The sequence below is a fragment of the Paramisgurnus dabryanus genome, chromosome 3, assembly GCF_030506205.2.
Source record: "Paramisgurnus dabryanus chromosome 3, PD_genome_1.1, whole genome shotgun sequence".
In the NCBI taxonomy this organism is placed as follows: Eukaryota; Metazoa; Chordata; class Actinopteri; order Cypriniformes; family Cobitidae; genus Paramisgurnus; species Paramisgurnus dabryanus.
In genome coordinates, this window is record NC_133339.1 from 10,273,099 (window position 1) to 10,288,750 (window position 15,652).

Genomic DNA, 15,652 nt, shown 5'->3' on the forward strand with positions numbered 1-15,652 from the left:
AAATGGACAAACTGCCCTACAGAGCGTGATTTGTCAATATGTTCACTGCAAAAAATGATTTTCCAGAATTTTTTTTAGTATTTTTGTCTTGTTTTCAGTAAAAATATCTACAAATTCTAACATTAAGATGCTTTTTCTTGATGAGCAAAATGACCCAAGAAATTAAGTCTAGTTTTAAGGCCAAAAATATCAAATTTAAGTGATTTTGTGCATAAAACAAGCAAAAACAAATCTGCCAATGGGGTAAGCAAACTTTTCTTGAATTTTTTTTGAATTTAGTGTTTAAGAAAAATGTTCAAGATTTTTTTGCTAACCCCATTGGCTGAAATCACTGAAATTTATATGTTTGGTCTAAAAACTAGACTTATTTTCTTGGGACGTTTTTACTTATCAAGAAAAAGCATCTTAATTTAAGAATTTTTCAAGACAAAAATACTAAGAAAAGTTTTGCTTGAAAATCATTCAATTTGCAGTGTTGTTTCAGACGATTTGTCGTGTTTGTCCTGTGGTGGCTACCGTAGCTTCTCTCTGCATTTCGTAAGGGAGGGGTGAGCTGTGGACTGAGCTGTTGGTTGCAATTCACAATCTCACCACTAGATGTCGCTAAAGATCTACACAGTGGACCTTTAAATCATTTGTGCAATATTGCAGTGTTCTCATGCCATTTGTCGCAGTTACACCAACACCCCTCAAAGGTGGTAAAATCACCACACACTGTTTGTGTTATATAACCCTGCAGATGTAGTTGTGTTTATTGTGCGTCTGTGCATGACTGATCCTCTCTCTGCTTTTCAGCTCATCTCAGTCTCTTCTGTTGGATTGTGGTGAGGGGACGTTCGGTCAGTTGTGTCGTCACTATGGCGATGATGTGGATGAGATCCTCTCAAAACTCTCCACTATCTTTGTGTCTCACCTGCATGCGGATCATCACACGGTGAGGTCATCATAATCACCTGCCTGTTTATCATAAACCAATACATGGCTCTCTGGAATACTGCATTGTGATTGGTTAATCACAGCATTTAGATATTTTTATATAACAATCCACATTTTTGTTACAACTATTTGCTAGATTTCATATTACTATTCATTAATAATATTTTTATTTCTTTTTTTATTTAAAATTGTGTTTATTTGTGATTGTCATGACTTACTGATATTTCTTTATTTTTTTGGTCCACTCAGGGTTTGATTCATTTATTACTGGAGCGAGAACGAGCATTGGTTTGTACTTTGTACATTTTTTTAGATCAATTTTGTTATTGTTTAATATACATTTGTATATAAAATAATCACATTGTGTTGTCTGTAGAAAAATTTAGGTAAAGCCTTCAGTCCCGTGTACCTGATCGCACCTGTCCAGGTTATGACCTGGTTAAACCAATACCACGACTATTGCCAGGAGATACTCAGCCATATAAAGTACGACTTGATTTTATCTTCATCTTTCTCCTTCCTGTTTATGTCTGTGATGTTTTTTGAGCATGTTTGTTTGTTTGTTTGTTTTTGATGCTTTCAGTATTATCCCATCAAAGTTCTTGTGTGACGGCGCAGAGACGCCGAAAGTCAAAACCAAATCCTTCATTCAGGCCGTGCTGAAGAAGAACGATCTACTCAAGGTCTGTATGAATCGAAACCATTGACTTCCATTTATCTGCATGTGAATGCATCAGACCGAAAATTAGGGCTGTATGATAAATCGCATACGATTGTCACACATCTCTTCAGTAAAGCCGGTTCATTGACTAGTAGTAGCTGCTTTCAGATTGACCGGCATTTACTACAAAGAGCCGTAGTTCACTGAAAAACTAGGCAATATCGCATTCATAACCGCATTCAATTTATCATGCAGCCCTACCGGAAGTGCTCGTGCGAAGATGTTTTGCATTTCGTTGCATACAAAAGTTCAAGTCTGACGAACTCTTACCTGCGAATAGAGAATTGGTAAGTCATAGCGTGACCTTTCTTTACTGAGAAGTAAAGATGGGTAAAGCGCTTCCCTTTCATATTCGCAGCTAGTGCTGTGTATCAGCAGGAATCTGGCGATACGATACATTTCGGTTCTGTAAGCAGGCGGTATATTGGGATATTTCTTATTTTGGGAATAGATAGGATATCATTTTAGGAAAGGTGTCATCAAGAACACAACACCATATGCAAACCTTGGCAAGTACTTCCTGTCACTCTTGTAGTTTAGAAATAAGAAGACTGCTATCTAGTGATTGGATGTAAACTTAAAACGAACAAGTGCCATGACTCTTGTATGATTCAAACAAACAGACAAAAAATCTATATTGCGTTTTTAAGAATCGATGCAGTATCATCAATTAAAATATCTCGATGCACACACATATCGATATTTTCTTGCACTCTTATTCACAGCGACGTCTGAAAAATATTTGGATGCTCAAAGTCTAGTGTGTTCGCCCCAATAATAGTGACTGATGGAAAATATATTGCCTAAAATTTGGTTTATTTGAGGTTATTGGATCAGACTGAAACTTTGCCTTGTTAACTGATTAACATAAGACTAAGTTAGTTCCTTCTGTATCGGTTTCAAATCTTAAAGGTGCCAAAGAATGCATTAAAATAATGTTCAATTGTTCTCTGATGTCTACATAAAAGATATGTGGCTTTATTAAGTGATAAAAATACCTTAGAAATGTTTTAAATATTTATTTACAACCCTCTGATTTCTCTCTATAAAGAAAAGGGCTTTTATTACCTTATTTGGAAGGGTCATGAATAATAATGTTGAGCTCTGCTCTGATTGGCTGTTTCACAGTACGACTCATGTCAGTCTATAGCTGGTAGCTCTTAAAGCAAACAAACCTTATTAGTTTTAGCTTGTATTAGACGTAGATAGAGATTTTGTGTAATTATCAATTATTTGGAGATTGTTAATGGACATTTCTGATTGGTAAGTTTGTGTTTTTTTTTTCAGTATGGACCTGCAAAACGTAACTGTAACGTAAATAGTAGAACTTCAACCTAAATGCTAGCATATAGCATAGGGATGGGCAATAATTTGCATGCGATATCATGCGCATCTCGTCAGTAAAGCCGGTTCCTATATTAGAAGTAAATCGCCATCAGCTGCTTTCAAATAGCCTGGGTTTCCCCATGCTACCTTGCGTGCAAATTTATTCACACTGCAAGTCTAGCATGGAAACTATGGACCTATAGTAGGAAACCAATTACAGAACGGGGAGGGAGCAGAAAGATGATGATGTCTATGTTACACACTGATTGGCTATGAGCTACGTACAGACATTTTTGACATTTGTAGCGCCCAATAAACGGCTCTGGGGGTTCGTAAACTACACATCAAATACGAGAAAATGAACTCGTTCCCAGACCACATCTCATTCTCTATGAGACTGTGTGGTAAATGGCGCTCCATCTGAAAGCTAGCCTGGCTAACACCAGACCAAAGTCGTAGTTCGCTGACAAGCTGGTCCATATCGCATACATATTGAAGGCAATGTGTCTGCAATAATTAATGCGAAATTGTCCTGATTATCAGTGAACTACGGCTTTGTGTAGTAAATGCCGCTCCATCTGAAAGCAGCTGATGGCGATTAACTTCTAATCAAGGATCTGGCTTTACTGACGAGATGCGCAATGACAATCACATGCAATTTATTGCCCATCCCTAATATAGCATTAACTAGTATATAGCATTAACTAGCATATAGCGCTAACTCGGCAGTAACAACTTTGTTTTTAGCCTTGTAACGACACTGTACTTAATTGAATGTGTTATTTAATGCTGGGGCGTAACGTCACAGCTGGTGTTATGTTGAGATTGGTCTGTTTTCCAGCGGTCTTTTGCATGTCATGTTCGAGGCTCATGATATGTCATTACCATGTACAGAACCCATTTAGTACAGCATGTGTGTTTTTGTGTGTGTTTGTGTAGTTTCGGACGTGTTTAGTTCGTCATTGTAAGAACGCGTTTGCCTGCAGTTTGACGCATCAGTCGGGTTGGCAGCTTGTGTTTTCTGGAGATACGATGCCCTGCGATGCTCTCGTTAATATAGGTATGTAACACACACATGCACATCTCTGCTGAATCACATATCAAACTATATTGACTATGATTTTAACCATAATTTAATAATATGTGACTCTGTCAATGAAATTCAGGTTTATTAAGGTATGATATTAGATATTATCATATACCGTATTGTCCCAAATATTTTTTTTCCACAGAAATGCCTCTCAATAAACAATGTTGTCATATATTGTCATATATTCGAGTTCTAGACGATTTCATGTCAATCATACGTACATCCACTAAAATGCGGCAGGTGGCGCCAAATACACATAAACAAGTTGGGCTGAAGCAACCTAATTAACTACAGTTGTTTACAGTAAGGCAGACTTTTACTGTTAATGAAAAATTAATAGGCTAGTACGGCTACACAGGGAACTACACTAACCTTTTCCACTGGTGGCACTTGCGCTACCAACTTTTTCAGTTACTGGTGCAAAATATGATTTGGTCGCACATATTTTTTTCAAGTTATATTAAGGCGCTCTGGATAATAATGAACAATAATGAAACTGTATTGCATACAGATATGCTTTTTATTTTACTTGCCATCTTTTAAACCACATGCCGCCTTGTTTTCTTAAACGTTGCAGTGTTTCCCACAGATCTGAAATTTACTTGGTGGTGGTAGCCGGTGAAAAGGGCAATTATTACCCACTGACAAATAATGGTCTACTATACATGTGATGTAGAACTAATAATGTGTGACACAACACAATACTTTGATTCATTGAAAATTAATATTAATTTCACATTATATTTCATCAATCTAACCACCCCAAACTTTCTTTGCCATTAACAAAGCTGACACTGTTTGTCAAAGCACCACGAAAAGACTTACTGTTTTTGCACTGATATATGAAGCAATTAGACCCCTTTTATCAAACTCAATATAATACAATACTATGTATAGTATATTAGTAGACAGTGCAGGTCTATAGATTATAAATGTGACTGATGTTATAATGGTTATAATTTCTATTAGATAGGCACTTTTACTGCTTTTGCTCTATCTTTCTATTTCTCTCTTGCCGATTTAAAAAGCTTAATCCACTCATTATTTCAGATTTAAAAGTGTTCTTGCTGTCCTGGTGACAGACTTTACATTGCTTTGCTCGTTCAGTGCAATTGGCTTGACATTAGCATTGCTTTTTGCTACAATCTCTGTCCAAACTTAATATGGATATGGTTTTAGAAAATATATGGTTTATTAATAATAAGATTATTAAAAAAATGTGAGAAAGAAAATGCAGCGCGTGGTCGTAACAAGAACCATCGCCATAGAAACCGGAGGCACGCTGAATCTGCACTCGAGCTTTAGCGCGGTAGCGCTCATGGACGTTTTCCGATCGACTCGGGTTATAAACACAACATTAATCAGACTTGGGACCCAAAGTAATTAAACTAGGACCTAACCGGACACGACAAACCATTTAAAATATAAACCCGGAACCATACGAGTCCCGCGTCCTCAGTGAAGAAAGCCTCTGCTCAAGTTCAGAAACAAGGAAGACACTGCGCTTGCGTCGCGTCCCATCCAATTCAACAGCTGAGCACGCAAACGCACACTGATAGGGAGAGACACGACGTGCTTTCACGCAAAATGAAGCCAACGTGTTGATGGCTCAGAGCACGTTATAAAACGTATTCTTAAGATCCACATTTCTGTTTTAATAAATGCTCATAGTAAATCATAGCATATTGTCTAAAACATTAGGTAGCACATTTGCGACCCATTAAAAATTAGGGTCGCAACGGCAGTTCAAAAGGTCGCATATGCGACCATTTTGGTCGCAGTGTAGCTCCCTGCTACATGTTATGAGATGGACAACAGGCCAATTGTTATTAAATTCAAATGCACTGTAGGTTATATATGGTAGTGTATGCCAAAGTATTAAAGAATGTGGGGAACCAAACTTGTCCCTTTTGATTTATGAAAAGTATTTTTTAAATTAAAGTTGGTATTTGAAAAAGAATTTTTCCACGCTATGAAAAGGGGGATCGTCTTATAATCAGGGACATTATGGTAAATGTCAATTACTAAATACTCCTCAGTCATCATCATGATCATAAAACCTTCATTAGTTCATAAGTAAAGAGTCTGTGTAAATGTGAATGAATCAGTGTAGTGTACTGCTTACAGATCAATATGAATGAATGCTGTGTTTAAATGCTGCTTCCTGTCTTTATCAGTGATGTCATCGATCACTTAGAGCAGGGGTTCCCAAACTTTTTTTCCTGGGTACCCCCTTCTATGTCCCAACCGGGTTGGCGCACCCCCAATCCCCATTTAAAAAAAATCCAAAAAAGCTTTATTTTCTCACCATAAATACTCATGTTTAATCATGCGCAAATAACCAAGGGCCGGTTGCACTAGCCGGACGTTAAGAAGTTGGGTGTAATAGTCCTACGTCGGGCTTAGCTACGTCCAACATTGTGAAAAATATTTACGCCTATTGCACCATCTGAAACTACGCTCAGCGTAGATGATGCGCGCCCCCGTGTATGCGTTTAACCACTGTGATATTTAGAGGCTGTTTACACTTGGCATTAACATGCGTTTTCGTCGATCGGATCACAAGTGGACGACGTTAATGCCAGGTGTAAACGGTGTTCAAAACGTTTTGAACGCGTCCACTTTCGACCACTTTCAACCACATTCAGAGGTAGTCGAAACCACTTTCGATCGGATCGCTTTGGAGTTGCGGAACGCAATGTGGTTGAATGCGTTCGAACTGCCACATGCGACCGCCTTCTCTCCGCCCATTTATCTAATCTGAGGTATTAAACACTAATTTTACGTCTTTTTTGACTTCTGCCGTGAACATACGGTGAACAGCGCTATTTTTAGCCTTTCATTGATAAAACTACTGCGGGGTGTTCTCCGTAGTTTCGTTTTGAAAGCGTGAAAGTTGCGCGATCCTATTTCATCAATTGCGCTGAAAATTCAGAGAAAGCTCCAACATATAAACGTACAAAACACCGTGCAGCATGTTTACTTACTAAACAAGCTGCGGGCTCCGACATAATATAAGTTCGCGTCCATATAAACTCATAATTACTCCCGCTCGCGTTTGAATGACAGCAGAGAGACTCGCCCCCCGTCTCACAGACCACCCCCTCACAGTATTCAGGACAGATGCGGTCGAAAGTGGACAAAAGAGACGGATTTAAATACCAGGTGTAAACGCAATGTGTCTCTCTCGTCCACTTGTGATCCGATCGATGAAAACACATCTTAATACCAAGTGTAAACAGCCCCTTAGACGCCATTCGAGTTTACTATGGTAAAAAACGTACACTTACTGCCGTCAGCTAATAGATGACATATGAGAGGTTTCCTCATGTTTACCAGTGCGTCACGTGCAGACCCATCAAACACATTAACGAAAGCCTTTACTGTTCGCACAAAAGGTGTATAATAGTTTGCAGATTCATTATAACAGCTCAAGTTTCAAACAAAATTAAATGAAAGCTTTTAATAAGTTCTCTACAGTAAGTATTTATGTATTTTATTATATAATTCATTGGCGGTCTCTTAACCATGCATGAAAACACATTGCTCGCGTATCCTGTGCCCATGTCTCGTCACATTTCATTATTTCTATTTTTGCCATAAAAAAGTCTCTCTCTCTTGGTCCCTCTCCTCCTTCGTGACTAACAACTTTATCATAAGACGTCCCACATGACAGTTTCCCTGATTTCAGTCAGTTAAGCATATTTATAATATATATGGAATGAATGAAACGAGTTGGCACGCATATAGCGGCTGCAGTGCATAACAGAAGAGCAGTGCGTAGAAAAAGACAGCAGCTGTCTTCTACGTTTCTATCAAAAACTAATAAATTATAGTTTTTTATTTAAAATAAAAGCGATTACAAAGGAAATGTTTACTGTTCATTTTTTTTTATTGTATGAAAAATCCCACTTAAAGAAACAGACCGCCATTACATTTTTCCTCTCGCGCACCCCCTGGTGGCAGCTCGCGTACCCCTGGGGGTTCGCGTACCACACTTTGGGAATCCCTGACTTAGAGTCACTGAATCCGGTTTAATGATTCTTAAGGGAGGATGTTTAGTCTGAATCCCCTTTCAGAAAGCTGGACTTGATTTCTTTTGATCTTTAGGACAAAGCTTTTGTTGTCTCAGCAGTTGTTGGGCCGCAGGAGTTCTCGTGATTGATTTCTAGAGGAAAAATAAAGTGTGTGTGGATGAGGTTTTTACAGTATCACTCTCATTTATCTGTGTTTGGTGTTTGTGATTCATCTCATGGTGTGATGGTTTGTTCCCAGGAAAAAATGCAACACTTCTGATTCATGAAGCCACACTGGAAGATGGGATGGAGGAGGAGGCGTTAGAGAAAAGACACAGGTACATCAACACAAACACACACACACACACACACACACACACACACACACATTTTAGCACACAGGCACAGGTGCATTTTCAAACTTTTGGTCAGCTGAACCCCCTTTGACCTACATTATTTATTGGAAGTACCCCCTGAGATTTTAAGTAAATATTTCCATATTTATGTTTCATTCATTTTAAAGTTAGTATCAGAATATTTAACATAGTTATTGTTATTATTACCTGTTATTGGACCTTCATCAGGAAATATTTTTTTATTGGTATTATTACACATATCTGTCCATTTTGCATAAGTTCTGAGTTTTCTGATATATTGCAGAGTTGTGTTATGGTCACATGACATGCAGATTATACCAATAAAATATATATTTTGTTAGTGTTTTATTTATTTTTTAATTATTTATTTAATTGTAATAAATAATTTTTAATCAACTCACGAACCCCCTGCAATTCCCCCACGAACCACCAGGGGTCTGCAAATCCCAATTTGGAAACTGTGCATTAATGATAAACTCATCGCAAAATGAAACATTTCCCCTTATGTACTCACCTTTTTTTTTTATACCTTACCCTTGTGTTGTTTAACAACTGATGGCTTTCATTTTTTTTTTATTTTTAGAAGTTTTGTTTTTGTTTTTCTGGTTTTGATGGGATTGGACTGTGACAAGATTTTCTTAAGTATCAAAAGGAAACAAAATGCCATGAAATAACTTTACGTGCTGTATATTCCAAGTGTCTTGAATGAAAAAAAAAAAAACGGGTTTTGTTAAAACAAATTTAAAAAACAACATAAACATAAAAACACAAACAAACATTAAAATAAACAAACAAGTTTACTAGATTATTATTTTATAGATATTAATAATGCATTCTGGTTTAAAAGCAATATTTGAAAGTAAACTTCATTGTTTATGCACGTTTTAGGAAGTTTAGGCACAGAGGGAAAGAGGTACGGCTCAAGACTTTCATCAAATGTTTTTCATTAAACTTGTTCATATGCGTTCAGGATAGGGCTGCAATATACATTGAAATTACAAAAATATTGCAGATTTTCATATGGCAATATTATGCAAAAATTATTTTAAGGTTATGTATAGACTGGGACACGAATGTTAGTGCCTTTGTGTGCTCTGACACTGTAGAAGATGATCAGTGATCAGAAAAATGTAATATGTACATATTTTAGCAATCGATAATGATTTTACAAACCAAAAGCATTATTGTACCACACGTTGTATATAATAGCACTTTATCACACACCCCAACCTAAGTATCGTGCACCCTATTTCAGGACACTTAAAATATATGGTATTTGCAACACCTTATCGATAATAATCGATTATGACCTTTCAAATTTCATTATCAAGTAGTTGGTCTGTGATGTCACATGCTCCTGCACCATCGTCAATGTTTATCAAGCATTTCTTCTTCTCGCTGCGCAACGGAAGCAAAAGCGCAAAAGAACGCTGATTAATAAAGGTTTAATTTCGTACTTTAATATAAGTGAGTTTGTATTTGTTTAATTGTTGTTAGGTTTTTTATAAAAATAAATAGTACTAAACATCTGTTTTAAAGTAAGGGGGAAATCCAGGTTTTTATTACTGTAACAGCGCAACCATGTAGGCTTTATCATTGTTATATCATAATGGCTTATTTATTTTGTTAATAACGAATAATGTTTATTCTCATCAAGGTCTATAGTTAAATTTTATTTTATTTTATTAATTTGTGGCAAAAATGTATTCACCAGAAGATACCTGTAGACTCAAAATGTTTTGTTTATATATATATATTTTTTGACATTTAAATATTTATTTAGTCTGATTATTCGATTAATCAAGAAAAAAATAATCTTGATTATGAAAAAACATTAGTTGCAGCTAGGGATGGGCAATATCACAAACATTTTATCTAGGGAGGGCTCACGTGGGAACCGAGGGGCAACCTTCCGATCTCTCTGATGAAGTCAATACTGAAGTGACTTAAACTGCAATTCATCGACTGCCCACTTGAGGCTGGCTCCAAAAGGGAGTCAATCCCTATAGACCTCCATGTTAAAATGCCCAACTTTACAGTAGAAAATAATATGTCTACAGCCTGGCGCAAAAAGTGTTTTTGGTCTGTATAGCTAATTTTGCCCTTCATGACAACTGTGGGGGGGGGGGTTGTAACTCATCCGTTTAAATGATATTAAGCCTTAAACTTCTGCATAATTAAGGGCGTGGCCACTTGAGTGACAGCTGAACAGCCACTGTGGTCATTAGAATCGAGCTAGGCGGGCGTGGTTTCAGCAGCCAACCACCTCAGCTTCACCCATGTCCCGCCTCTTTACCCATTTTTGGATATCTGCAAGTGATGCGTGGTGTCGCGCGGGCAAGACGGCGACGGCAGGCAACACCAACTTTAAGCTTCAAAAATGATCTTCAGAAACCTATGGGTGACATCACGGACACTACGTCCATATTTGTTACAGTCTATGGTGGGAACGCACATGGAGAGGGATAACGGCACTCTTTATTATTTCTCCCACAGCGTACACATAACAAAAGTGCATAAATAATAAAGCCTAATTGGTTTTGGATTTCCGAAATTTTGCCTGGACGGCTGCCGTTTCATTTTCATTGCAGATAAACCCTGCTGTGTAATCAGATGATGTCTGCACCGTTTCATTTTGACTGTAATGAACTTCCAGTTAGAATCTCAATTCCCTGATTTAAATAGAATTAAAATCGCGTCAAAACGTAAATTCGACTTACAGTAATTGGAAAAAATCTGGCAAAATCGCCCAGCCCTAGTTGTAGCCCTAATATACGCCATTAGTTATTTCATTACACTTTAACACTATAATGTCATTCTGAAGCTCATCGTATCCAGTAAACAACAGTTGTTCAAAGGAGCAAAGAAAGTCATTGGGGGTAACTATGACCCAGTGATACAGTTAACATGATCCAGGGACTGTACTAGTAGCCAGATAACAAAACACTGAGCTAAATATACTGAAGCCTGTACAGTCTTGTGAGATAAAAGCGGTCTGTTGTGCCTAATATGTTTCCTGATGAGAGGACACATCTGAAGCAGGTTTCGTATGAAGTTTGGAGATTCTCCTCTTATATTGAGCATTGATTGAGTTCTGTGTGGTCTCCACAAACCCCTGATCTCCGGCTTAACTCGATCGTGTCCCACTTTCACACCCTTTTCCATTTAAAAGCTAAATAACACTCAGAGTTTCTGTGAGGATCGATTTGAGGTTTGGTGTGCGATTCATTTGTGTTTCAGTGAGGAATTGATCGTCTGAATGAGGCTGAAGGATGTGTGAGGAGCTCAGTTTCAGCTGCTGAAATTCAGGGTCATTATTTCAAATTAGGAATAAAAACAGAAACTAAACCAGCATTTTAATGAGACCTCGTTTTATTTATATAGGAAGTTATTAGTTAGATATTAATTTAGACTATTGAATATGATTTATCAACCAATCATCTTCACCCTAAAAAAAATGCTGGGTTGTTTTTAACCCATGCTGACCACTGGTAGGTTGACAGGTTGTTATAAACCAACAGTTAGTTTGAAACAATCCAACACTGGGTAGTTTTAAACCCGTCGGTATGTTATGTCCAATATTTACCCAGCAAGGGTTAAAATAACCCAGCATTTTTAGTGTCTTTGATTTTATGGTTAGTGATTGGTTGATACTTAGCATGCAACAAAGGGTGTTGATCCACAAAAGTGTTTTTTTTTTTGTTTTGTTTTTTAGTAATTTTTTTCTTAATGTTAATCAGGATGCATGAAAAATTTTGCAGAATGTAAACAATTTCTTAACTGCAAAAACTAATTTTTAAAATATGAATTAAACTGATAATACAAAAAGTATTCAAAAGATTTATGACATGTGATACACCCAATATGTAACAAATAAACAAAAGACCTCTGGATTTTCCCCTTACTTGAAAGCAAATGTTTAGTATGTGGTTCATTATTGATTTTATGAAAAAACTACAACAATTAAATACTACAAAGACAGACTTAATTATATTAAACAAACAAACAAACAAAAAATTATTAACTTTTTATGTAATAAACTCTTGTGCTATGTGCATGTTTATACCTGATTAGTGATTGGTGTGCGCGGCAAAAAATTTCTAATTTTCGCATGGTGTGCACAGCAATTTTTGTAACTGCACACGTGGCTTCGCATCCGAAAATGACCTCAATGCGATTCTGTCCAAACAATAACAATGTTATAAAACGTTAATGAAATGATAATGTTTAATAAAGACAGATTATTCATGTTCTTATATTTAGCTGTAACATTACAAGTGCCAGGGTTGTTTCCTTTACTTTGTGTTGGTTTTGGACTCGATTATTCGAGTTACTTGTGAGTATAGACGGTTTCAGCAGTAACAACATAAACAAGCGGCTTTCGTGCTCATCACATAACTTCCCCTAAACTCTGCGAAGAATAAATAACAACAAAGTACTTTTAAAGTAGTTCATTTATATAACACGCAAAATTAACAACACGTAGATTACATAGGAACCCAAAACATTTGTTATTTTTGACAAGGTATTTGTTTAAGAGTTTAGTTACAGCAACTAGTCACACCATTAAAAAAAAAAACGGAAGTAAAGTTCGGACCAGATGCTTATTGCGTCACCGCACGTGCTCCCCATGAAACCATCTATAAACACTTCTTTTGCGCATCTCCTGTCAGCGGAGCGCTTTGGAGCGTGTTGTTTTTTTTTTCGATTTACTGTTTGAAATAATATTTCATATATTTACCAATTTTTTTGGTATATATATGCAGATTTCAGGATTTAGGTTGTGCATTATTAATGATCAGTAATAATGTTTCTGTCAGTGATGATGTTTGTAATTGTCTGTAACCCCAGCACTACATCACAGGCCATTGATATCGGTATGAAGATGAACGCTGAGTTCATTGTGTTGAATCACTTCAGTCAGCGCTACGCTAAGATCCCTCTCTTCAGCGACGACTTCAACAGCAAAGTTGGGATCTCCTTCGATCATATGAGGGTAAGAAATGCCAAAATATCAAATATTTACTTGGACTGAATTAGGGCTGCATAACGATAAATCGCGACTAATCGTTTGCAGAATAAAAGTTTCTGTTTACATCATATATGTGTGTACTGTGTTTAAAAACTATGTATAAATACACATGCATATTTACATGTTTATATACATTTTTATATTTATATTAGAGCTGGGCATAGATTAATCTAGATGAATCTCATACAAAATAAAAGTATTTTTTTTGCATTACATTTGAGTTTGTGCTGTGTGTAATTATTACATTTACATGTGTATATATATTTATTTATATTTTTATTTATTCTAAATTATATATAAATAAAAAAATTATATTTAAATAAAACATTTCTTAAATGTATATATATGTGTGTTTAAATATACATAATATTTACACACATCACAAACTCATATATTATGCAAAAAAATACTTTTATTTTGTATGAGATTAATCTAGATTAATCTATGCCCAGCCCTAATTTATATATTTTTTATTATATAATTATACATTTCAAATATATAAATAGATTTTTTTTCTTAAAATTATACAGGACTGTGTGTATTTATATATTCATAATTATTATACACAGTACACAAACAGATATATGATGTGAACAAAAGCTTTTATTCTACAAACAATTAATCAAGTGATTAATCATTTTGCAACCCAAGACTGAATTTAAATGAGTTGAATCAATTAAATTCAGTCCTCGATCTGTACCGAGAAATGTTGAGTTTAATTCAAGTGGAAATGTAAATGTGTTGATTGATTTTTCCATCACAGATCCGATTTGGAGATTTTCAGATTCTCCCGCGCCTCATTCGGCCTCTGAAGGTTTTGTTTGCGGACGAGATCGAAGAGATGGAGGAGAGGAGAGAAAGGAGGGAGATGAAGAAAAACGCTGAGCTTCCATGCGATGGAGAGTCGTCAGTGAACCACAGCCTTGAGGAGACGGGCAGAGGAGACAAGAGAGAGCAGGATGACGTAAACCAGGAGACGACTAACAAACGACTTAAGATAAACTGATGGGTAACCAGTGTGAGTTAAATCAATCATAAGCCAGGAAGAAACTGAAATTGCTCAAAAATAAGGTGTGTGTTGGAATAAACTCATTCCAAACCATCAATGCAGATTTAACAAAATATACACAGGAAGACACAATACCTTAGTTTGACTTTTTATTTTTATTTCCATGACTCGTTTCCGGATTAATGAATGATGATGTGTTTTCAAAATATAACTTTGGTTTGAAACAGGTGGGTTTTGTTTTGGATTGCTGTGATGAGTATATAAGGCACATGTATATTTGTGTATTTAGTATTTCATTAGTTTATGTACATGAAATGGCCAATTAACTTAAGATTATTTTAGGCAAATAAACTTTGACCTGGAAAAATGCTTGTCATTATATGATTCATATTAATTTAAACATTTATTCAAATGTTATTAAAAGGATGGCAGAAGAGCCTGAACTTGTGTGTTTATGATTATTTTTCAGCTGTTTTTTGTATAGACCGTTTCAGCAGTAAAAACATAAACAAGCGGCTGTCGTGGTCCGCACGTAACTTCCGGTAAATTCCGCTAAAAATAAATAACAACAAAGTTCTTTAAATGTAGTTTATTTATATAACAAGCAAAAAAACAATGCATATATTACCTAGGAAACCAAAACATTTGTTATTTTCGACGAGGCATTTGTTCAAGAGATCAGTTTAGCAACTAGTCAGACCATAAAAAAAAAAAAAAAAACTAGAGTAAAGTTCGGATCCAGACGTGTATCGCGTCAGCGCATGTGCGTCCGATGAAACCGTCTATATGGTGGTCCATTGAAGCACTCCATGACCATTGGTTACGCATCCAAGCTTGTGTTTCAACAACATTAAATCACTAATTGAATAAGTTTCGATTGAAATTGACTTGTGGTCCAGCTAATGCACGCATGTACTTTAGAGTAAAACTGATGAAGTGAGACCTCGTGCAATACTTACAGATCTAAATCTTGGATCTATCAAAGCTGTGTCATTTTCAATTAGACGATTGGCACTTAAATCGAAATTATATTGTGTCCCTAGACCACAAAACCAGTCATAAGTCACACGGGTTCATTTGGAGCACTAGCAAACAATACACTGTAAGGGTCAAAATAAACTAACATCTCAAAATTTTCTTTTTAT

The 15,652-nt window shown here is 36.2% G+C and overlaps 1 protein-coding gene across 1 annotated transcript in view; it reads left to right on the forward strand.

Annotated features, from left to right (window-relative positions):
- Positions 1–14,938, forward strand: part of LOC135734293 (zinc phosphodiesterase ELAC protein 2-like) — a 29,264-nt gene extending 14,326 nt beyond the window's left edge. The window contains exons 17-24 of the mRNA XM_065253227.2: positions 796–934; positions 1,186–1,224; positions 1,313–1,422; positions 1,520–1,619; positions 3,923–4,043; positions 8,349–8,427; positions 13,318–13,462; positions 14,262–14,938. Coding sequence (XP_065109299.1) covers positions 796–934; positions 1,186–1,224; positions 1,313–1,422; positions 1,520–1,619; positions 3,923–4,043; positions 8,349–8,427; positions 13,318–13,462; positions 14,262–14,504 — 976 coding nt within the window. The 3' untranslated portion in view covers positions 14,505–14,938. The remainder of the gene's footprint in view (positions 1–795; positions 935–1,185; positions 1,225–1,312; positions 1,423–1,519; positions 1,620–3,922; positions 4,044–8,348; positions 8,428–13,317; positions 13,463–14,261) is intronic.
- The last annotated feature ends 714 nt before the right edge of the window (positions 14,939–15,652 follow it).